The sequence below is a fragment of the Gouania willdenowi genome, chromosome 4, assembly GCF_900634775.1.
Source record: "Gouania willdenowi chromosome 4, fGouWil2.1, whole genome shotgun sequence".
NCBI classification, from domain to species: domain Eukaryota; kingdom Metazoa; phylum Chordata; class Actinopteri; order Blenniiformes; family Gobiesocidae; genus Gouania; species Gouania willdenowi.
Genome location: NC_041047.1, coordinates 11623938 through 11649689, shown reverse-complemented (window position 1 = coordinate 11649689; position 25752 = coordinate 11623938). Strand labels below are relative to the sequence as shown.

The 25752-nt window shown below is 40.7% G+C and overlaps 1 protein-coding gene across 2 annotated transcripts in view; it reads left to right on the top strand.

Moving 5' to 3' along the window:
- The window catches only part of nek7 (NIMA-related kinase 7), a 74869-nt gene that overhangs the window by 26395 nt on the left and 22722 nt on the right, over nt 1–25752 (top strand). For both annotated transcript variants that reach the window (XM_028445673.1, XM_028445674.1), the window contains exons 3-7: nt 7611–7751; nt 8347–8409; nt 12803–12913; nt 22098–22206; nt 22994–23101. In XM_028445673.1, the coding sequence (XP_028301474.1) occupies nt 7611–7751; nt 8347–8409; nt 12803–12913; nt 22098–22206; nt 22994–23101 (532 nt within the window). The remainder of the gene's footprint in view (nt 1–7610; nt 7752–8346; nt 8410–12802; nt 12914–22097; nt 22207–22993; nt 23102–25752) is intronic.

Genomic DNA, 25752 nt, shown 5'->3' with positions numbered 1-25752 from the left:
TTTGTTTTTGTTTTCTTTAGGTGGGAAACACTGAAAATAGGCCCATACTTTGTGTTTTTGTGCATATTCAAGGGCATAGCAGCATTAACATGGGAATCGGCAAGGGAATTATTTTATTCCACGATTTTTTTAATTGCAAAATTAAGGATAATTGGGTTGCACACAGAAGAAAGTAGGATTAAACCTTTAATAATTAATTTGGCAACTCCCTTATGCCCACACACACACATACGCATACTTGCACTACCTCTGTAGTCCTTCCAGCTGTTGATTATGTAGTATTGTTTCACCATTATGAACTCTTATCTGTTTTTTAATGTTCTTTTTTCCCCAATCTATTTCCAACGGTTTACATCAGTCGTAATTCCAGGCTCACTTTTTTTATGCTTAGGTTATTGGTAGCACAGTGAACTCTTATGTGTTGCATCATGTTTTTCTCTCTCTCACGGCGCATGTTTGAAACCATTTCACATTTAATAGGAGACGGAGAGTGAGGAAGAGAGAATATATTGGGAGGATTTATGTAGATGACTGTCAAACCAGCATCCAGATAGGTGTTTCACACTTTCTTGAGGTTCAGTCTACTCAGCAGCAAAGGAGAAAACAGACACCCCAGCCTCCTGAAAGAAATCTGAATTGTATATGTGATGAATGATATTCCGTATTGCTTGCGATATAATTTCTCTAGGTCCCAGAGGTATGATGCATATGCATCAGTTAAACGAGATGCGCTGAGAGATGTGCATTTTTAATGGCACATTTGCTCTTGAGTGAGTGGGAGGGCTAGTGAGGAGAGCCCCCTCAGATCAAATTCCGATCGTCACTGCAGAGTTTGACAGACACAGATCTGTCTGCGAGCGAAGCGACTCAGTGGCGTGGATGAGGAGCCCATTGAGAGCAGAGGAATGAGAAGCACCTTTGGGGTGAATCCTGCTGGTTTGACTGCCTGCCTGGCTCACTGGCTGACTGGCTGAAGATGAATATTGCATGGTGTCTGCTCAAGGGGATTGGTGACTACTGAGGGTGGGAGCGCTCCACCCCCGCCTGCCAGTTTCTGTTTCTGTTTCTGCCTATCCTTGAATCCCTCTACATTCTTTTTGAATGCTGAGATAATTCAAAATATTTTGTAAACACTCGTGGCATCAGAGAGCGACTCACTGAAGCTGAAGTTCGGGATTGTTTTGTTAAGGTTTCTGCCTTTTTAAATTCAAAATGACAAAACATAATTTTCCCAAGTGGTTCTTGTCACAAATAAATTAACTGCACATTAAATCAACTCATTGTATATCAGCTAATGTTAACAACGCTTGTAATCTCTCCTCCATGTCTGTGCACGGTGTAGATTTGTATTATTCTACAACTTGACTTTATGCTAAACTGGCAGCCTCTCCAGGGCCTGACCTGACTTGCTGATCAGTGTCAGTTATGACATGCTTAAACTCTGCGTGAATTTGGATGAAGTGTAGGGATGATCTGAGGGTGGCTTTGGCAGATGTTGGCAGAAAAATGAGATAAACTGAGAAATGATTCTCAGTCTGGAGGATAATTGTTTTGGCAACTTGCTGTTTGGTTGGATTGTTTGGTTGCAAAGTTGGTTGTTGAATTTCAGATATTTATAGAGAGCTGTACTTCTTTGGTGAAAAAATATTCTTGCTTTAAGACTATAAATATGGCACATTGATAAAACCTTGCAGTTATAGTTAATTGTCCTCCATTTATACTAAAGGACTCTGTTGAGATTCATTGGCCACGGTTACATGATATTTTTTTAAATTTGGAATTAGTTATTCCGAATTAAATCATTCGGAATTAAAGTGTTCTGCTTTGTGTTTACATGGTAATAGTACTTCCCGTATTAAGGTTTACATGGAAAATCGGATTATTCCGCTTTAGGACTGGGGGTTGGGAAGACTCTTGATTGGAAGGGGCGAACATGATGTATCACGTCGATCACGTCTATCTTGTTGGCTATAACACAGAAGACCACACATGAGAACTGTTTTCACTTTTATTTTGATTATAGTTTTGAAGCAACAGCTAGACAATAACACACTTTGGTCCACGGAAAAGCCCAGTAAAACTCTGGAAAACAATAACCAGGAGTAAATATTTGCTCCCTGGTAAAGATAGTAGCTTTGACAACCGTTACAATGATAAACTTGGTGATATTACAGCCTGTGCAGCAGTATGGGGACGCATTTACTCCGTTTCCAGGTTTATCACCCGTCTGATGAAGCCTGTTCTGTTTGCTGATCTCCGTGTGTGATAAGTCCATGTGTCTGTGTTAATGTGTGCATGTTTATGCCTCCGTCCATCCCATTTTTTCATTATATTCATGTCTTTTAAGGCTCATTAAACAGTGTCGGCTCTATTCCGGGCCGCCATGTTGGATTATGTTGTTACCCAGCGCGTCATCGTCGCAAATCGCACATGCGCAGAACAACTGGAATTAACTTAAAGCAGCTTTAAGTGTTGTTAACTGTTTACAAGAAAGAGGAATTATTTAATTCGGAATTAAAAACGGACTAGACCAGACATCTAGTTCAGAATTAAGTTTAATTTGGAATTAAATTAGTATTAGGAATTAAGTGTTTACAAGGTCATCTTAAAGAGGAATTAACTTTTATTCCGCTTTTAAGAGGAATTAAAGCTCCCATGTAAAGTGGCCATTGACACTGTATTATTATAACCCGAGTTTTGGGGAGTTTGCAAAGATTGGAAGGGGATTTTTTCTGTCATTACTTTAGTCCAAGTTTCTGTCGGTCTCTGCATCCCTTTCGTTCTTTCTCTTCATGAAACAGCCACTCTTTTTCTGCCGCTGGCCTTTCTGTGGCAGCCGTTGGCACTGCCGGCCTGTCACATCACACCTTCTCCCCTCTGCTGCTTGTCCTCCACCATCCACCACCTCCCCCAACTTCCCTCACTTTCTCAGTCTTTGCATTTCCTCTTCCACTCTCCATGTGTCTTGTCAGTTGTGTTTGGCAATGGTGTCATTATTGGGCAGCTCGTATCACACTTCCTGCGATGAGCTGTCTGTTCGCTCCCTCTCTGTCTCTCACCCTTTCTCTCCCCCCTCTTTTCCTCTGTACCCCAATCCCCCCATGCCTTGACTTGCCAGTGGTGGTTATGTGTCACCTTTATACCCAAGACATGCTGTCCCTCACAGACATTACCCATAATGCCTTGCACAACTGCCACTTCATCTGCGTTCCTCGCAGCTTGTCCCCATCACAAACTAAACTGATGAGAGGAAAGATACACCACACGATTCAAAACAGAAATACAATTATTTGAAACAATCCTCAAAAGGGACTTAGAAAAATAGAACTACATTACCATAAAGACTAAAAAACCTTTAGGTCCGGGGTGTCAAACTCATTTTAGTTCAGGGGCCAAATATAAAGTAGTTTGATCTTAAGTGGGCTTCAGATTTTTGGCGAGAAAACAAGTAATTTCAACATTAATGTCCCCTAGTTTGCACATCGACGTCTAAATGATATATAAAGTACCGTATGTATATGGCGCACAGATATCAGCCTCTGTTGGATTTTCTCTTTTAGATGTCAGTGATTTTGAGACAAATTTTTATTTCATTATGAGAAATTTGTTTCAGGAAAATTTTGTCTTTTGAACAATTTGAAATTTAAAAATGACTGCAGTCATTTGTGAACACATGGGAAAATTGCGATCCTCCAAATGTTGTGCAGTTTTGTTGAATTTTTTTGTATTTTTTTTTTTTACTCTTTCCTGCTTGCTGAATTGGATGGTCTCAAGGGCCGGATTTGTCCCCCGGGCCTTAGGTTTGACACAAGTGCTTTAAGTGAACAGTGAGGTTTAGATGCTTATAAATTACCATCTCTCTGACCCTTTTAGCCTAGCTTTGTCCAGACTGTGACCTCTGCCTTCTTGAGACTTGGTAGGGTCACTCTCTGTGTGTGTGCGTGCATGCGTGTTCTCAGCTTGGAGCTCTCAATTGTGACACCCACGTGCAGCAGATGAGACGGCCCGTCAGTCAGCTGCGGCCTGGCTGCTCTTTGAAGGCCAGGCCAGGGGGCGAAGGAGGCCGCAAATGGCCTGTGAAGTTTACATACACTGCCCACCGCTAAACAGATTAGCTCTAATGAAGTGTCTAATGTTGTGGCTGCCGGCTGACATAATCCTGCCTGGCAGCCCAGCCCCTTGGCTGCCAGAGAAGCCTCCCTCCCTCCAGTCCTCTCTTCCGCCCTCGCATGGCCTCTACTGCCACCCAGGGCGACTCCACACGGGGAGGTGCCCACTGTTAACCATGCTGGACAGTGTGCGATCTGACATGCAAATGTAGGTCATTGCATATGTAAATGTGTGATTACGAGGCTGGCATGCCAGGACACATTAGTGAGACTGTGCTCTCAGCAGGCGGTTGTCACAGCGCTTTAGAAGCTCATGCAAACATTTGTCAAGCTACCACGCAGAGAATGAAAGCAATGCCCCCTTGTCCCGCATGCATGGTCTCTCCTCTCACTAAATGCATACACCTTGGACTGTCCATCCCGCATCTTTACTCAAATTGCGCTATCACACCGTCAAATTATTGCCCAATATGGCATTTATTGTATCAAAATAATTTTTAAATTGCAAACATTATTGTAAAATGCTTGTTGGAGTATAAATATCTAAGTTTTTTTGTAGTTATTTAAATATGCCAATTATTAATAATGATAATATTTCTGAATATCAAATATTAAGAGAAAAAAAAAGAAAAAGAAAAATTAGGAATTTTAATATTTTTTTGTGTTTCTCCATACTAAGATTCATGTTGAATGCATTTTATTTACACAATTGTTGTCTTTTTCTTTTACAAGCTCTAAGATAAATTTATAGTCGGCTTCATAGTAAACATAAAAATCTATGTAACAAGAGAGCTAATAACCACCATGTTTAGGAAGGATCCCTTGTTCCCCCCCCACCACCACCACCATCACCACCACCACTGAAAATAAATCCTTATATTCCTTGAACATGAGTCGGCTGAGGGAACCCTTCATAGCCTCCAGTTTGCACTCATGGGAACTTTTGTCAAAAAGTGAAACACGAGTGAAGCGGACAGATGTGATGACACTGCCGTCTTGCATGTTTTAGTTCTTAGGAGATTAATTTTTGACCTTCTCCTTCTGACCATTCTCCTTCCCTTTTCTAAGTCGTTTTGTCCTTGAGCTGATCCCACGGCCACACTCGGCAAAAGCGCCCGTGACATGTGGCATTCTGATTTCTGTCACCTTCTGTTGGCTCCCGATGACGCCTTTTACAAGTTCACCATTGGGCTGAAAAGGTCACGGAGACTTCTCGGTGCATTTTTTACACATAATGTCCGAGGGCGTTGTTGTTGTTTGTCTTTGATTGTTTTTTTTAATTGGAGAAGGTGATCGTCACTGCATGCTCAGCCAATCGTGGTGTGGATCAGTGGGAAGCCCTTAGTTTGTGGCTCAGTGCCAGACTGTTGGTGATGTATCTTGGCAGATAAACGAGACTCTGAATTCCAGTGAAATGTAAACGCTTTGCTGGAATAATTAAAAACCTTACTTCATTTGAGTACAAGATTTTCACAGTGATGCTGAAGGATGTGTAATAAAGATTTATTACATTTTGAAAGGAATGAATAACTATAGAAATAAGTTTATGAATACATAATTGTTCTCCAATCATGGAGAAAAAAAAATAAATAAAAAATACACCTCTTAATACTTGATATGCCTTAAGGTCAATAATGATTCTAAGTTTTGCTTGGTGAGATTTGGGTTTGTGCTGTGTTTGTATTTGTTTAAAAATGTCTGTCTCTGTGCTTATGTCTTATTGAAAGGACTTTGTATTATAAGTAGACTGCAGATTGTGCTGCATTCGTATGTATGAAAAGTGCTATACAAATAAATAGGGAGGTGTATTTGCTGGCATCTGGTAATACGATTCATATGCCGATACATAGGTCACGATACGATATATCTCGATATTAAAGTATAAGGCAATTATTGCATTTTTTTTAAAATATATATGACTTAAGAAACAACCAATCTGTAAATTTGTAGATCTTCATGAGAACATTATGTATGAAATATATTTTATTGGCATATTTTACACTGGCTTTAACATGCCATGTGCCAACATCTTAAAATAATAAAATAACATACAATCTGCCTGTGGCTTTTAAACCAACTTTGACTTTAGTGCAACATGACTTTAGTGCAACATAACTGAGGTATATGCCTAGAACAACATGCAGAACGTTAGTACTTTCTTTTTTGAAAAAATTGCGCGATATATCGACAAATCGATTTTTTTCAACACCCTTGCAAATAATGTTATAACTTTGATTTGATTGCTCTACAGTGATATTTAAACAAGGGAACATAATAAATTCACCTGTGAGAATTAGATTAGCTGTTGTTGATAGATTGGCTTTCCTCCAGTTTGTGAGGAAATTGTGAAAGTGTATTTTTTTTTAGCACTGACTTAGTTTGAATAAGCTCCAATAACCCCACGATGAGCAGGTATAAAACTTCAAACAAATGCCAGTGTCCATAATTCCACTAAGCATTGCTGAAATCTGCTGATACATTTTATAAGTACCTGGGTTGCAGGGCAACTTTGTCAGACTGTTGAAAGACAAATCCACAAAAAAAAAAAAAAAATCTATCATCATGATTTAAAACCATGGTACACCCACTTTTTACCAATCCTGTCACCATAGATCTGCTGATTTTCAACCACAACCTTAAGTCGAAAGCCGCAACTATGCAAACTGTGATGTAGAATGATCTTTGCTGATTGGCTTCGTGAAGCCCACATGCTTTTTGACCACACTGAGACACACCCAAGGCACCATGTGTGAACAGAAATGACAAAAAACAGTCATTTATCCTTTAGTTTTCGTAAACAAAAAATGTCAATTCAATGACAATAGCATGAATTATTCTGTTATAGAATACCTTGTTCCTGCCATGATGGAGAAGACGAAACCTGTGTTGTTCTCTGGTCATATGGGTTGATGGAACCTGTGGCAGACAAAATGTGTACAAATCATACACTTATGTCATGTAGAGGTAACATTTCTGTTTGAAGCACTTAGTAAATACATATAGTTGCTCAGGTGGTAGAGGGGTCGTCTTCTGATTGAGAGGTTCTATATCTATGTGTCCTTTGGCAAGGCACTGAACTCTAAGTTGCTCCCAATGGTCGACTTGTGCCTTGCATGGCAACTCTGTCCCATTGGCGTGTGAATGGGTGAATGAGCCCATATTGCGAAGCGCTTTGGGACTACCTCAGAATTTATTTATACAGCGCTTTATTACCACTATTTACCATTTACCAGTTGTATTCAGTCTTTTGCCCCAAATCAACTGTAATGGGTTCCCACATCCACAAGCCCATCATTATACATACAGTGGGGAAAATAAGTATTTGATACAAGTTTTCCCACTTCCAAAGACTTCATTTATTTTCCCCACTGTAAGTATGGGAAATATATGCATGTATCCAAGGGATGGAGTTAAATGTTCATTAATAAAACACACTTCAGTATTTAGAAATGAATTATTTATTCGTATTTGAAACACTTGTGGTGTTTTCTTTTTTTCCAGAAACCATTGCAGCCGGATATGGGCCATAATTCTCTGGCCAACTTTCAGATCGAAAAGAAGATCGGCCGAGGGCAGTTCAGTGAGGTTTACCGAGCGAGGTATCTGCTCGACAACACGTCAGTGGCCCTGAAGAAAGTTCAGGTAAGACAAATGCATATCGTACATGCTACAGCTACCTCAGGGCAAATCAGTCACAAGGGCAACATGTGTTTGATTCACCGTCATTGCTGCAGGGCTATCTTGTGTGGTTAGTGTTGCGAGATATTTGACCAAAGTTTGAAGAGTTGAATCAATTGAAGAACAAATGATTGATGTGCTTTTTTACTTTTGACTAGTGAAGATCCACCCTCACATCCACAGTTTAATCCCCGACACTAAGTGTGTTTGGGTGTGTTGGAAAACATCTGTCACTGTGTAATTCTGAAATATTTGTGGTAAGTATCTTCCAACACAGATACTTGCAGTACTCAGTGACTGTTATAGTTACGCATGTGAGAACATACACCTTGGATATCAGCAGCATTTGAGGTACTATCTGTTGTGAAACACCAGTAGTCACTCCCGTGCCACCCTTTAGATAAGAGCAACCATGTTTTCTGTTTAGTGCTTGTGTTTTTTTCCCCTCTAGTGTTTTCTTCTCTGTTACATTTTTCCCAATATGTCATAACACACCTCTCTGTCCTCTCTCTCTCTGTCTCTCCCTCCCTCCCTCCCTACCCTTTTGATCTCTTGATAGATATTTGACTTGATGGATGCCAAAGCTCGGCAAGATTGCATCAAAGAGATAGATCTCCTTAAGGTAAAGAACCAGAGAAGAGGGAGATGGCGCCATGCATGTGTTCTGTTCTGTTCTGTTAAGGTGCCTCAGCTGAGACCTTCCACCACAGGAAAAAAAAATTACAAAACACAATTGATCTGCAGCAGACGGCAAAGATTTGTGTGTTGTGTTCGTTCACGTTTTGTGTGTGTGTGTTTTCTTGGATGGTTACAAATGCAAAGGGTTGTGATGGTTCGTGTGTGCACGTGCACCATGAACAAGAATGTATGTATTACTGTATTTCCATCTGTCTTGTTGAGCGCATAGTTACCCATGGACCCACAGAGACTGCGTGCATATAGGATTACAGCTGGGATTGTTCCCTCCAGGCTTACATTTCTGTTTTTTAATAACAAAATCGAATCCCACCTAATCTTTGTAATATTATTAGTCTTGCAACATTGTGCCAACATAGATGATGATCTTTTCTTGCATCTCCTCCCTTTTTATCTCTTTTTTTTTAGAACTTTAAGTGTATTAGTTAAGATGCCTTCAAACAGTCATGTACAAATCTCTAACAGTTTCAGTGTCTCCGCCTGTCTTAATGATCTGAGATGGGTGTCAGAGTTCTGAGTTTTTGCATTCTCCATGTATAAGGGCTTCTGTGCATGTAAGCATGTTCACTGCAGGCAGTTTGACATATGCTCAGTCAGACACATTAGTAAGAAGAAGAAAACAAAACCAATTACTTTGTGTCGCTCCAACACTTCATTTAAACTCCTGGGGCTTTTTAGGCCAATCAAAGGCAGCGATACTCAGAAGTGGATGTGAACCTGTGGAAAACTAAAACCTGAGAAGAAGCTCAATGATTTGCAACAATTGGCTTTCCTAAAGAGGTCAGGGAGAAGTTTCAGAATTAATTATTCCGAATTGAATAATTCCTAATTTAAATATTCTGCTTTGTGTTTACCTGGAAATAGTAATTCCGAATTTAGGGTTACATGGAAACACGTTTATTCTCCTTTATTGAATTCCGCTTTAGGGTCTGGGGGTTGGGAAGGGTTCGTTTGGACAGGGGGCGAACGTGACGTATTCACTCTATTGGGAAAAGCACCTTTTCATTATATCCATATCTTCTAAGTCTCTTATTAAATGAATAGTCTTCGGGCGGCCATCTTGGATTATGTCGTCACCAGCGTGTCATTGCAACAGGACAAGCATGCAAAGAACTACCGGAATTGTTTTTAAAGCAGAACTAAACATATACAAGATCAATGCATTATTCCTTTCAGAATAAACTAGCCACTTAATTCAGATTTAGGTTTAGTGGGGAATGGTCATTTTCATTACAAATTAAGTGTTTACAAGGTTAGTTTAAAGAGGATTTAACATTTACTTTGAATTGACCACTGTGACAAATAGCGTTTATTCTTCATTTACTTTCCTTTGAGTTGTTACATATTATTTTTTTTCCTTGTTTATGAATTATGGGTTTCAATCCTACTTTCAAGAGTTGTTTTTTTCTTTCCAGTGTTTTCCAGGTTCTGGTATTATTCCATCATTCTTTTCTTTCATTTCTTTTTCTTGCCTTATTTCACTACTTACATGGTTTTTCTTCTCATTCGGGGAGGATACTTCTGAATTTGTGCTGGCCGAGCAGCCTGATACTAAATGACTTAAGTGTGAAAGAGACAGTCCTTCTGCCTTATCCCCCCCACTAGACAGGCCAACACAAGACCCAGCCAAATCAGAGTAATGAGAGGCGCACTGGCAAGGGCTGACTGGGATGACACACATAGATGGCCATGATCCTGCATGCACTTGCACACACAGACATACTCCGTCATTGCCGTTCAATGGTATGCCTATTTGTTTGTCTGCCGCTGTTTACGTCTGCCCATTCATCTGTGATTTCTCGCTCTGGCATGACTATTGCAACTCAAGATTCTCACTTCGCGTGTTGTCCTTTTGTCAAAATCTGATCTGAGAGGAATGTTGGTAATGGAGGTATTGCACTCGCTGCCAATCTGATTATTCTACCATTCCTGAAATCCCACAGCCATGTGTTTTTCCTGCCTGGGGTTACTAGCAGGCACAGTTTTGTTTTGTGGCTAATTATGTTCTCTAATCAGCAGTGAAAAGCATTCAATGATGCTGGTTTGCTTTTCAAGCTTTTGTGTTATAAATAGAGGTGTTAAAATGTGTGGAATGCATGTATGTTTGCACATGTCCAGGTCCGCTGTCGGCTTAGATCATAGTAGCAGACTAATGATGAGACCAAGAAATGGCAACAAACACCTTTAGCTAACCTTGTATATAAACAATAAATCAGTTTCATGTTGAGTTTATATTTCATCCAAAAAACTTAAATGTGATTATCTGCTTATATCTTATTATTATTATTATTGTATTTTTATTTTATTTCATTATTATTATTATTGTTATTATTACTATTATTATTATTATTATTATCTTGTTATTTTTATTTAGTTTGCACATATTAGTCTAACTACTCTTATATTTATGTTTATACTTCTTTTTTTATTTATTGTTATTTATTTTTCTTTATTCTAGTTGATTGTTATTATTTAATGTTATACTACTTGAGAGAGCACAGGTCACCAAAAGAAATTCCTCGTGTGTATTCATACACCCTTGGCCAATAAAGTTGATTCTGATTCTGATTCTGAAACTCTAATATTAAATGCATCATCTTTGATCAAATATTATAGAAATGTAATACACTAGTGCAGTGCCTGTAGGAAGTATGTCTTGCTATAGAAAAGTTGGAGATTAAGTAGCTTTTTCATGGATGGTTTACATGGGAGCTTTAATTCCTCTCTAATTCAGAATAAAAGTTAAATCCTCTTTAAACTGATCTTGTGAATGCTTAATTCCTAATGCTAATTTAATTTTAAATTAAAACACACACACACCTTGTAGTTTTTGCAAAAGTTTATTTAATTTTAGTAAAACATTTTTTTTTTGTGATGAATTGTACAATATTCTGTTATTTTTTGCACACATAAATACTAAATTTCTTCATTCATAATTGTCGCTAATTTTGTGCCATCAGTCATCTTGCATTAGTCAGTATCTGGTTCTTTCTTGTAGCACTTATCACCAGCTCAACAAATCTTTCACTTCGAGTCTTGCATGATTAGGTGATTACACACACTGCTGGGTTGTAGCCAGCATGTGTAATTACACAGTCATTCAACGATCTATGGGACGTTTCTCACTGAATGATTGTTGTATTGAAGTGCCGTCAGATCAGTCACTCTCATAAACATCTGCATGTTAACATACTTGATTATTATTATTTTTTTAAGCTTCAGCTTAAGTTGTGGAAGGGTGGAGCTGTGGCGGTTGAGGAGGTGGCAGAGGAGATGGGAGAAGCTTGTTATCACTCCTGAGCTGTGCTATAGCGCGGTCTGCATAGCTGCCACTCCAAACCAAAAATACATCTGGCAGGGAAGGACAAGGGAGGGGAGAAAGAAGGAAGGATGGAGACATGAGGGAGAGCAGTGTTGGGATGGAGATGGGGAGGATAGGAGAAGGATGCAGGCAGGGTGTAGTGTAGCGTAGTGTACTGTACTGTGCTCTCTTTGTCCCTGTTCTCAGCATCATCCAGAGCATGAACATTTCTTTAATCACAGCAGAGAAAGCAGAGCGGAGGACATGTGTCACACCGCTCCGTCTGCTCACATCACAGCTCCACCTCTCCACATATCACCATTCCTCCCCATTTTGCTTCCCCTCTTCCATCTCTCTCTCTTTACCCCTTTCTTTTCCTTTTCTTTTCTCCTATCACGATCTTTACCATTTACCTTGTTTGATTTTCGTCAATTTTTTTGTTTGTCTGTATCACTGTTCCTGTTTGTTTCTACTCTACCCCCCCCTCCATATAGTTTGTTCTTGCTCTGGATAAATAAAAACTTTGTTTACTTCGAGGAACATGTTCTTGCCTTATTGGCCAACCAACAGGAAGGGATTTCAGCTGGAGATGAGCTTGGCATGCTTGTTTTTCTGACTGCCAGCCATGTCGGCCTGTCAGGCGTGCGTGCATGGGCGAGTGTGTGCGTGCGTGTGTGTGTGTGTGTGTGTGTGTGTTGCACACATGGGTTGCTGTCATCATAGACAGGGGGTTGTTATGACATGCTACCCAGCTTTGTCACAGTTGAGGACAAAATCGTCTCATTAAGTCCAAACATTTCAAACACGGATTTCACAAGTTTGAACTGTTTAGTTTTAATTGGTGATGAAAATACTCCGAATTGGACAGAAACTTTACAATCCATGATAAGGATGTTAAAATAAAATTGTAAAATAGCTTTCATGGAAAGTGGCCAAGGATTTTTATAAATATGATATGCATCACCAGCTTGTCCTCTAACTTTTTCTATCCTGCTTTTTCCCTCTTTTTGGCCAACAGCAATTGAACCATCCCAATGTGATAAAGTACCATGCATCTTTTATCGAGGACAATGAGCTGAACATAGTGCTGGAGCTAGCGGATGCAGGGGACCTCTCTCGTATGATCAAGGTAAGGAGCTCACCACAACAGCTGCTCTGCTAGCGCGCGCACACACACGCACGCACGCACGCACGCACGCACGCACGCACGCACGCACACACACACACACACACACACACACACACACACACACACACACACACACACACACACCACACACACACACACACACACACACACACACACACACACACACACACACACACACACACACACACGCGCCAAGGCAGCAGAAGCAGCTGCAGATTTGTGCTCAGGAAATACTTTTTAAGAATTCAGCTGAGGAGCCTTAAAGGATGGTGACTCAGAAGTAGAAATATCCAGATTATCAGCCAGATCCAAATCCAGTGGGGTTAATGTATTATATGTGTGGGATGAGGTATTGTGGTTCCTCAGTTGATGCATTTATAAAATAGTGATATAATTTTAGGGTTAATTTTACTGTTTCAGATATTTTTTTAAAACAAAGTGGCAGGGTGCTGATGCAGTAGTAGGCAGTATTTTATCCCAAACTTGGAGTTTTATAGGTGGATTTTATAAGGTGATCCGTGTGAGGGTGTCCCGAAATTGGTATGATGTCAGCAAATAAATTTGGTCAGACTATATCGGCATACATCTAATATCTCTGATATAAGCACAATGATACAAGCGGTCTTTTTGATACTCCGCTCCAGCACTTCATTCTATCATCAGCTGACAGAACGTAATACTGACAGACAAAACATAATGAAGTTTCTTAAGCTTTTTTCCAGAATCTTTGAATTATTTTTTTTTATCAATATTTTTTCATTGTAGAATATTTTTAATGGTTATTTTGAATTAAAAGATGTGTTATTTTTGGATTTATTGAGGTTATTTTTCAGGGACTTTAAATATTTTTTAAATTTTATTAAATTGTAAAATATTCTTATTTTTAGGGTTAAAAATTTTTTACTCAGTGTTTGTCGTATTGCTCATTTGATATAAACATCACTTGATGAAACCTTTTCTAACATTCCACACTACAAAACAAGTAATGAAAGTATGTATGAATAATGTTGATATACATCAGAAGTTGTAGATGAATGTGGAATCTGGAATATATATATATATATAGTATATATTTTTTTTGGTTAATGTTTTTTGTTGTTAGTATTCGTCAGGCATTTTTCTGAAATGCCGGGCGGATTTTAAAATGGGGTTATCAAGGGTACCCCCTCAGTCAGCCTTGACTGTATATTTGGTTATGGTTAAGAGTTTCAGTAGATTGAGTGTGGCTTGAACTCTTTTAAATGTTTCAGATTGAGAATGTATTGAATGCTAAACTCATATTGGTCCTGTGTTGAAATGGGAGAACCCTAAGAGATCACAGAGCTCAACTACACCAAAAAGTAAGCAGATACACTCCAGGTTCCCACCATTTTCCCAACTCTCAGTTGGACCCAAACCTCCAGTTTATTGTAAAAGCCCTGCCAGTATAGCAAATTAGTGGTGTGCATGTAAAAAGCCTGGTTGTCTCCCATGCATAAAAGATGCTGCTGCGTTGTATCAGCACAGCTCGACAAGCTGTTTCCAGTCGTACTCAGCAGCTTCACATCCGCACAGTTCAACACAGCAAATTAAGAGCGGCGAGGATTAGTTGTACAAGAGAACGAACATGGCAGTTCAGCACACACACTGTTATACATCTGCTTCACACAACCACCCACCCTCTCCTTACTTATTGCACACACAGTGTATATAGTGTGTAATCTGAGCAAAGAATGTACAGAGAAACAAGCTGCTGTTTGTAAAGACAGTTGCATGGCATCACCAGGAAGTATCAGTAAAAGAGAAAAATGACTGAGCTTACTGCTATACTGGCTAAACTAGTGAAGTGTACAAGCATTCGGACTGAATTTCACCCTCACGTCAAGAACGAGTTTTCTATTTTGGCGATATAGAAAATTACACTATTGTCTATATTGATATACATATTTTTTATAGCTTTTGTATCAAAATACTTGTTTTCGCTGCTTTCGCTACTCCTCAGGACAGCATGAAAAGCACAGTTAGATGGATTCATCAGTGCGTTCTAACCCAGACCTTCCCCTAAACAAGCCACACTACAGAACTTACTCACACGTACTGTCCCTAAAAGCTCAAACATACTCGGGCGGACTGTCTGCTCTCCTCGGAGCTTACATACCCGGGCACACCACCGTGTAGTAGTTTCCATTAAAGTCCTACATTTCCCACAATCCTTAGCGTTTCTCTGTAGTCCTTGCACTCCTGGGACATGTTTTGAAGGTGTCTGATGTGTCTCTAGTTTTGTAGCTCCTCTGCCAGTCTCTCCTCTTAGCTCGTGTCCATCTCTCCTGCTCTGTTTCACCAGGCGGGTGAAATGCAAGGCTGGTGTTACATTTATTAGGAGTCGATACAATGCCGAGCAATGTTTTGCGTGACACCGTCTACGTGGGCTTAAAATCTGAGTTTTGCATTTAATTAGCCTGGCAGACTCCGTGCGGACTCCGTTTTGCGGGTGTTCACCCGAGTATGTTTGAGCTTTTGGAGGAGATAGAGCCAATATTGTGGCCTATATTGTTCATCTGTTTGTTATTAAAAAATGTGCTTGTGTGGCATTTTGAATGTGCAAATTTAACCCAGAATTGTCTTTCTAGACAGACTTAATTTGAATTTAAATTATTGAGATTTATATCGTATATCGTCATTTTGAGAAAAAATATCTAGATATGAGTTTCGGTCCATATCGGCCAGCCCTAACGTGGACCCACATTTTGTGTGAGTCACTTTGCGTTACAACACTTGTCCCATGTGGCATTTCTAAATTATGGTATTTCCAGTTTTACTGTGGCACTTCAGAGGTGTGTGAGAGGGCACATCCCCCCCTTTTCTCCTTGTTCAATAATGTGAAGTAAACAAATCTGTACAGTTAGCATTTCATGCCCTGCAATGCATGAAATTAGCATTTTATATTCTTTTTGATTTCACATCCTTTACACTGCTTGCTCCTTTCTCTCTCTCTCTCTCTCCCCCCTCTTTGACCATCTCAGAATTCAAATGAAATCAAATGGACCTTGATTTGCATGCACTTACGGAATATTGCATGTGCAGTATTTGCTGTTAAAGGCATGAAGAAGAGGGTGGTGGTGTCTATGTGCCTCCCCATTGACATCAAACAGTCCTCTGATATGGAAATGGGAGGGCAAAGGAAGAATGGCTCCTCACAGAGGCTTTGTTTGGATGTAGGCCAAGGTCTATTTTTTCTTCTCCCCATCTCGCTCCATCTTTCTTTTCTCTCACCCTTTTCCTCTATTTTCTTAACCGTCATCAGCAGAGGGAATAAAATTGGTACTATGACAGAATTTCCTCAAGTTTGTTTTCTTTGTTGGGCCACCTGCCTAGTTTTTTTCCCCTTCCTTCCTTCCTTCCTTCCTTCCTTCCTTCCTTCCTTCCTTCCTGATTCTGTTACTAATCGATTAATCTATCATTTTTTAAATTTGGTTTACTTTTGTGAGAGAATTTGCATGTATTGAATTACTTCATTCCACGAATAACGGATTTGACACAAAAATCCTTGAGATCTTTTCATTACACAAAAAAGAAGCAACAAATTCATTTCCTATGACCTTTTCTATCGGCATTACTTAAATAAACACAACCACAGCGCTTCACTAAACAGTGCATTTGGATCCAATTTGAGGTTAAATAAAATTTTCCCCAAAGTTCAACAATAGAATTTTATAATTAACTTATAAAAGTAAAGCACAAGAAATGTAATGTTTCATTTTCTAGCTAAAAGAATACTTGTAGCTATGTTTTAACACCATTATCTATTAGGGCCGTGTCCAACCACAAAAGAATTCAACAAACATGGCTTCCTTTAGACATTAATCAAAATAACAGAACATGATTTTGTAAGTAATATTGCTCTGCATTTCTAAATGGTTATTAATATTTATGCAAACAAGTTTCAGTTTTTATGTTTAGATTTTTATTATTATCGATATATCAACATAGAAAACATTTTGTTTGGAAACATTCAATTTTACATTATAAGAGGATGTGATATGCCTCAGAGAGTCTATTTACCACTTGCTTTATTCTTATGACAAACACACAGTTTTCGACTCATATTTACATGTATATCTCTACCTTAATTTAAAACAAGTGTTTTGCAAAGAAAAATGATAAACCTGACCTGTTGTTCCCCTTTAAGTCATGCTGCTTTAAATAGACCCTCCTGTCGAGCAGCTCCAGCACAAAGTGCTGCTATGAAATGCTAAAACTGCATTAAAATAAACACACTGCACAGTGCTATTTTGAGTGTACTAGTACAGTGTCTCTCGGAAGTATGTATTAATGTGGGGGCTTAAGTAAAGTTGTCAATTATGGCCAAATGAGTATGTGTTTGAAAAATGGATATACAAAGAGGTGTACATATTCTGTAGTGTTATAAAGGGGTATATTTGCAGGTACAAAGTAAAATAGCGTTTGCGATTTCCCTGGTTCCCTGGGACATGCGCATGATAAATTGATGAATAAAATTTGCACCAATGCGGAGGTTTAGGTAGAATCTGATAAAAGGTGCATGAATTTGTGCAAATAAAACGAAATGTTATGTCTATAACTTCTGTTCCCTGAAGGAGAGGAACGAGGTACAAAACATATAGTATGGGATATCACGCCCCCGCGTGGCCCACTGAAGAAAACCTCTAATCCCGCCTTTAAGGCAGATGATCTGTGATGATGTAAGTGAGGCTCCGCCTGCCTCATAAACATCACAGTCATCCTTCAGTTCAGTAGCCGCTCTTCACCGAGCCCAGCTGTGTAGCGGGGCAAAGAAGGGAACAGAAGTTATAGACATAACATTTCATTCCCTTTCAGTCGATTCACTCGGTACAACACATACTGTATAGTATGGGACGTGTACACGCCCCGCAGAGCAGCTATGAACCAGAAACCAACCTCCAGCACCTCTAGTGCATGTTAGACCCAGTGGAAAGAACCGAATGGGCCACCGAAGGGGCCGTTACATCCGGACGGTAAAACCGAACAAAAGTGTGTGGTAATGTCCAACTGGCAGCACGACAGATGTCACTTAAAGATACCCCCTAAACAAAGCCCATGATGTACATACGCCCCTGGTCGAATGTGCTCTCACATCCTGAGGTAACTGAAGACCCCTGCTGTTGTAGGCCAGTGAGAAAGCAGCTGTTTAGACAGGGCTTTACCCTTTGCTGGATTAGCAAAACACAAACAGCTGGTCACATAAACGCACACTCCTAGTGCAGTTTATGTATTCACGTAGAGCACGTACAGGACATAAGGAATGTAACCTCCTTTGCTCCTCAGATGCAAAAGGAGGAGGGCAAAAATATCATTAGCTCAAAAATCATGGAGCAATGAGCTGAAGGGATGATCTTAGGCACATATGCCATGTTTGGGCGTAATGTGACCTTGGAACCATCTGAAGTGAACTAGGTACAAGAAGGATGCACTGACAAAGCATGAAGGTCGCCCACTCGCTTAGCGGAGGTCAAAGCGAGAAGTAGTGCAGTCTTATATGAAACAAATTTCATATCTGCTGACTCCATAGGCTCAAAAGGGGGGCCACAGAGAGCATCCAGCACTACAGTTCAATCCCATGAGGGGATGATGGATTTCACCACAGGCCTCAGCCGGCGAATTCCCTTTAAACAACGCATGGCCAGCAGATGCGCACCCGGCGTCACTCCATTGAAACCAACATGGCAGGCAGATATAGCCGCCAAATAAACCTTAATAGTGGAAAAGGACAGACCTTTATCCAACAATTCCCAAAGAAAAGTCAAAACCTCCACAATTGAACACTGAAATGGGAGTACACCTCGGTCCTGACACCATTGATCGAATGCTCGCCATTTATAAGCATATAAGCCACGAGTGGATGATGCCCAAGCGCTCTGGATCGTTGCCACCACACTTGGGGGCAGACCCTGAGCCATTAAATTTGACCTTTCAACAGGTAGGCATGTAGCTGCCACAGTTCCGGACGTGGATGAAACACCTCTCTGTGAAGCCTGCTCTGTACTGAGGTCCAGAGTCCTCTCACTGCTGCTCCATTGCACAGAGCCCCTCATCCCATCAGGGAGGCATCTGTGGTCACCACTTTGCAAAAGCACGCCCTCCCTACCGGGGAGCCCTGGCTTAGTAACCTGGGATCCCTCCAAGGGTGGAGAGCCATCATACAAGACGGAGTTATTATCAACATCCGCTGGAGGTGACGCTGTGGACACAGCCGGTGTGAGCGAGACAGCGCTGAAAAGTGCGCATCTTTAACAGTCCGAGCGACACTACAGCAATCATAGACGCCATCATGCCCTACAGCTGCAAGACCAATTGGAAACCACTCTCACTGCTTTCTTGCTCAAAAGCGTGTATTTTCTCCCTCACTACAGCTGCAGCCTCTTTCTTTACCACTGTGTTTATTACAGAAGTGAAGTGTGGAGGTCGGGCCCTTTTGGAAGCCCTGCAGCGGACCTTTGCTCCAAACCGAGTGGTGTGGAGCATGAGGAACCTGCGGTGCAGGAGGCTGCACCTTCCCGGTTGTCCAAAACCTGACGGAGATGTAACCTTCTTGTAGAGCGGCAGAGGTGGCGCTGCAGGCCTGCGTGCACCTGCAGATTGTTTGGGTTTAGCGTCACGCCTGGGAATGATGCTGCGCAGGGCTTCAGCTTGCTTCTTCCCCAACTCAAAACGTGCCTGAATGGCGTCAAGAGATTGCCCGAATAAACCCAATGGAGATACCGGCTCCTCCAAATAAACGGCCCGGTCTCTATCTGGAACATTCGATAAAGTCAGCCACAGGTGTCTCTGTGACACCACGGTAGACGCCATTCCTTTGCCGAGGGAGAGCGCTGCACAGCGGGACACCCGGAGAATATAATCCGTGGCGATCCTCACCTCGTTAAGGAGAGGAGCCAGAGAGCTGTCGGGGGGAAGCAGCGAAGTGAGCTCAGCCAGCCGCATAGCCTGATAGGTCTGCAGTATGGTGACAGAGCTCAGTGCACGAGCGGTGCCTGCCTGCGCTCTGTAGATATTATCCAGTTGCGAGTAGGCGCCAGACACGCAGCCAGAGAAGGCTCCATAGGTGGAGGGTTGACTAAGCCAGCCTTTTCCGCTCCATCTAAATCTAAATACTGTCCATAGCTGGGCACCGTGACGCAGGTAGACAGTGGTTTGTTCCATGTTGATGTTAACTCCGAAATAAGATCCGGGAAGATGGGCAGGCTATTCTCAACCGCCCTAGGCTCGGAAGGGAGAAAAAATCTCGCAAACCGTGACAGTTTTTTAACTGGGGGAGGAGAGGGCCACTCCACTTCCAGTCTCTCAGCTGCACGGCGGCACAGAGAGAGGAAAGATGTGTCGTCCTGGTTAACCGGCGCAGTAGCGGCGGCACATTCCCCAGGCGACAGTGCATCTAGCTCATCCTCCGACAAACCATGAACGTCCAGACCGATGTCCAGTACGTCATCGTCCTCACGGTTGGCGTCTAGTCCTACCAGAGGCAGATCAGAGCCCTCGGAGAACTCCGGCTCGACCTCGGCCAACCCGTGCACGTACTCCATGTGGTCAGCCCAGGTAGTAGCAGGGACTTCGACCGCAGGTTCCTCATCATCAGACACAAACGAAGCCGGGTCCCTAGACTCGGATAGGAGAGGGTCGTGCCGTGCAATCGCAGCTTTCCCCAGAACCTTCTCCACAAAAGTGACCCGCCTTTCCAGGGTTGAATGCCAAAGCTGGAGACAAAACGCACAAGACTCGCTCTCCTGGTTTGGACTATCCCCAGGCAGACGGTACATGCTTTGTGCTGGTCCTTATCGTGCAAGGAGAAGCCACACCCCTGAGGACAGGGTTGAACAGAAGACTTCTTCTTTGCTTTAGCCTTCATGCTCATTTTGAAACACTGAAGCTTGTTAATAGATTTAGCACTTCGCGGGCAGCAGCAGTAGCTGCTAACACCAACAGGGGCAGTTAAACTAATTCTAAGTAGACAGTAGCCAAGGCAGAGTTAACTAGCAGCAACTTGTTAACTCCACTCCGTAGAGGTGTTCTTAGCGAGGTGAAGAGCGTAAGAACTGAAGGATGACTGTGATGACGGCGTATTTATGAGGCAGGCGGAGCCTCACTTACGTCATCACAGATCATCTGCCTTAAAGGCGTGATTAGAGGTTTTCTTCAGTGGGCCACGCGGGGGCGTGATATCCCATACTATATGTGTTGTACCGAGTGAATCGACTGAAAGGCAACTATGTAGCAGTAGATATGCGCTATGCACGCACGCACACAGACGTTCCTTGTATTTATAGATAGATAATGATTCCACACTCACTATCTTTTTCTTTTCGGTAAGCTTGGATTTTCATCACATTTTTTGGCCACACTCTGCACAGCCTGCAAAGTGCAGCCCATGGATAATGATTCTATAGCGGAAGTTCGGGCATCAACTCAATTGATTCACATTGATTCATTTCTTTAATCAGTTAAGTCAGCTTATCAGGGAAGGGGGATTTTTATTCTTCAAAAGGGGGGCGCAAAAGAAAAAGTTTGAGAACCACTGGTCTATTGTGATGTGATTGAAAATTCTACTGGTTTATTTATTTTACAGTTTAAAGTAAGATTTTTTTAGTCATTACCCTGGTTGAAAATCCCCATAAGTATTCTTCAGCGACAACCCACCCAACTTCAAAATATTTGCTAGTATAAATGCTGGCATTAAAAAGTAGTAACTGCCTCAGTGATCAAAAACAACTCAATCAGTCATACGAATAAAAAAAAAAACGAACATATCCTTAAACTTCAAAAACCACTGGAACCACGGCACCACTACAAGCTGTACCTAACAAAAGGGCTGTGTGCCACATGGGAGTTTTAGGGGGGACCACAGATTTTTTTTTTCCCTTTCTCCTGTGTTTCCAATACTACATGTGCTTTTCATTGTTGGACGTTGAGAAAACTAGACGGCTCTTGGTTAGGGACGGGATAGACAGAGGAGAACAATCTGAGTTGCATTACAAAGAGAGTCACAGGGATTGAGGAAGAATATTTAACACACTTTTCTACCATCCATGAAGTCAAACCATTTAAATTCAAGAACTTTTACCTTTTCGTGATCTATTTTCTGTTGTCACGTTTGGATTATTGATTTGACCTGCATGCATTTCCTTTTCAGCATTTTAAGAAACAGAGGAGGCTCATCCCAGAGAGGACAGTGTGGAAGTACTTTGTCCAGCTTTGCAGTGCACTTGAACACATGCACTCCAGGAGAGTCATGCACAGAGGTAGTTTCATCATGTCTAATAACTGTCTTCACTCTAATACTCCTAAAACGCATCAGTAGTCCCCAACCTATTGCTTCCTCACTATGATGCACTTTTTCACTGAGTCAAGTGCAAGAGTGATGCAAGTTGAAGTGGCAGTTTTTCAAAATAAAATACTACGATCACTAAAGACAATCTAACACAGTCAGACATAATTGCTCATTTTCTAAATCTCTCAAATTAAATCAAATCATAGTTACATTTAAAATGAACCAAAATGGTGGAGAAAACTCATACTTTTAAGGCGCATGAACTTGTTTTATATGACAAGAGGCTTAAGTGTAGGTGTTATACCATACATAGACCAGAGAACACAGTGTTTATGGGCCCACGTGCTTTTAATAGGACCCATTTCCTGATTCATGTGCATGGGCTGCTGCACACACTTAGCTACAGGTGATGCTCTTCCGTTTGGACTGACTTTGATTAGGGCACAGGGACCCTAACAAACCCTGAGCTCTACGCTTTAACGACCACAGCGCAGAGACGGCCTGCTCAAGACCACTCACAATTATGCAGGAGCAGTACATTTCAAAGGCTGGTGGAGGTCACATTAATATTATTTTAGAAACCAGCGCGCTAATGCCTGGAGTAGCTTAAACAGCATTTTCATTTGAGCATTTTATGACAGTCACCAGTCTGGGTTTCAAATCACTGAGAGTAGAAGAAAATCTTTTAATAGTTTTGTGAAATTTTAAGCTTTTCCCTACTTTGGAACAAGCAATAATTTTTCTTTTTTTTGTTACAGATATCAAGCCAGCCAACGTATTCATTACAGCTACTGGAGTAGTGAAACTAGGAGACTTGGGATTGGGACGATTCTTCAGCTCGAAAACAACTGCTGCTCACTCGCTCGGTATCTTTTCATATTTGTGAATTTGAGCTTCTGTGTGCGTGTTTGTGTGCTGATCAACAATAGGGTCTGCGCTGTTTGGAGTGCAAAAAAATAGAAGCCATTAACAGCGTTATTTTTTTGTGTGTTATTTTTCTGTAATTAGTTAATCACAATTAGCGTGTTAAAGTCTCAGCCCTAAAATGTATTTTATTATTTCTGATAATGTTACCTCGTGGAAGCAAATACAATGTAAAGAATATTGGTCCTAAAACAGAACCATGTGGAACTCCACGAAAACATGCTCGCTAGGGGTCCCCATGTCTGTATTCATTTTTTTTTTTTTCAATAACCAACAGTTGTTCGTTGTTTTACCATAAGGACCTTTGCACAACTCATGGCAGAAATCCAGCTGTTTGTAACAGCTGCAGACACACACCATTGTTGAGTTTAATAACAAAGTGCCCGTTTTCAACCTCCTAAATAGTTACACTTGGCCTTTTTCATGAATCCAACAGGTCGGAAACCGTCGGCTTGCTGCCTAATGTTTCCCACCCACCAACAGATAATCAGTGTTAATTTGCGCACACGTATACCCACACAGGTGTTTTATAATCAGAATTTCACTTTACTGGATGCACTGAGTGAGAGAGATAAATTAAAATGTAAGCCGTTAAATCCCATCCAGTCTCTTAAACCTGTTTCTGATGATGTGCATGCTCTTAACGCACATTGCCTTGTGTATGAATGTGCTACACAATTAAATTAGCCTTGCCTTACTTTCATCCCATTTTAGGTGCTACATCATATTAGAGTTATAATAAAATTGTTTTAAATGCACAATAGTGCTAACAGTTATTAGTGATCACAGCAGGTGTATTTGGTTTGTTTTATAGTTTAAGAAATTTTCCCATTTCTTTAAAATTGTACATTTTAAAATCATGAAATGGTATTAATAGCACAAAATACTGTATCATAGTGACTCTTCAGCCTGCAGCCTGTGCACTGTAAGCCTTTGTATTACATGTAGGCATTCTATTAAGTTTATGTATAATTGGGTTTTCTAGCAAAATCTGAAAAGCATGGGAAAATTATTTTGGCATTAGTAATGCAAGATTTAGATCCGGTGAAGACGCAGGTTGGTCCAATAGGGAGATGTTATATTCTTGAAGACGTCCTCTGTCAGGCGGGCATTATAAATTGCAGCGTTATGTGGTGATACTGCTGCATATATGATGGTCCTCTGTCAACCCGTTGGATCCTCTTTTGAACCCCTGATTGTTTTTCTCAGCATTACAAAAAAAAGGAAGGCAAAGCACCATCAAGCATTAACCATTAACCCTCAGTGTTTAAATGAGATTCTCATCTCAATCAATGTTTCCAGGTGACTCCCAATTGAATCAGTCACGTTTATTTCAGATGAATGGATGGTGTCGTGGAAAGAGAAGGAAAGAGAAGAAGAAACATTGCAGCAGGTTTATAATATTGTCCATAAAATAAACAAAGAAACGATAGAAAATGTAAAACAGATTTGACACAAATATCTTTGAGCTCTTTTCATAACACAAAAAATAAACATAGAAGAATCTAACAAAATAATTTCACATGACCTTTTAGAAAGGCAATATTACTTTAAAAAAAAAAGGCCAACATTACTTAAATAAACTCAACCACAGTGCATCACTAAACAGTGCATTTGGATCCAACCTGAGATAAAACAAAATTTTCCCCAACGTCCAACAATTCCATTTTATGATTAACCTAGAAATTAAGAGACAAATTAAATGTCAATTTTTTTAGCTAATTAAATTCTTGTAGCTATGTTTTAATGCCATTATCTGTTAGGGGCGCATCCAACCACAAAATAATTCAACAAACGTGGCTTCCTTTAAACATTAATCAAAATAACGCAAGTGATATTGCTATTGATTTCTAAATGGTTATTGATGTTATATTTACAAGTTTCAGTTTTCATGTTAAAAGTTTTTATTGTTATAATATTGCCCATAAAATAAACAAGGATGAAAACTGCAATATGTTCAAAACTCCACCGCCCGTCTCCTCACCCACACCAGCTCCAGAGACCACATCACCCCCATCCTCCAACAGCTTCACTGGCTCCCCGTACACCAGCGCATCCATTACAAAGTCCTGCTCATCACCTATAAAGCCCTCAATAACCTGGCCCCTCCGTACCTCACAGACCTCCTACAGCAAGACCGCCCCTCCCGTCGCCTTCGCTCTGCCGACTTAAAACTTCAAACTCAAACTCAACTCAAACCCATCTCCAAATCAAAGCATCTAAACAGGGGGACCGAGCCTTCGCCATCGCTGCCCCAACCCTCTGGAACTCACTCCCCATCCACAGTAGAAACTCGGACTCACTGAGCATCTACAAAAAACTGCTTAAAACTCACGCGTTTCAGCTCGCCTACAACCTACAATAGCACTCCCATTCTTTGTTTGTCTGTTTGAATTTTGTAACGCATCGTGGAGTATTTTTTTTTTTTTGAAAAGCTCTATATAAAATGTATTTATTATTATTATTATTATTATTATTATTATTATTATTATTTATTATTACGAAAGAAAGAAAAGAAAATGTAAAAAAACTAAAATCGTGTGAGATTGGCAATTTGAAAATATTTTTTCTGAGAGTCTTTGTTGCGTAAATT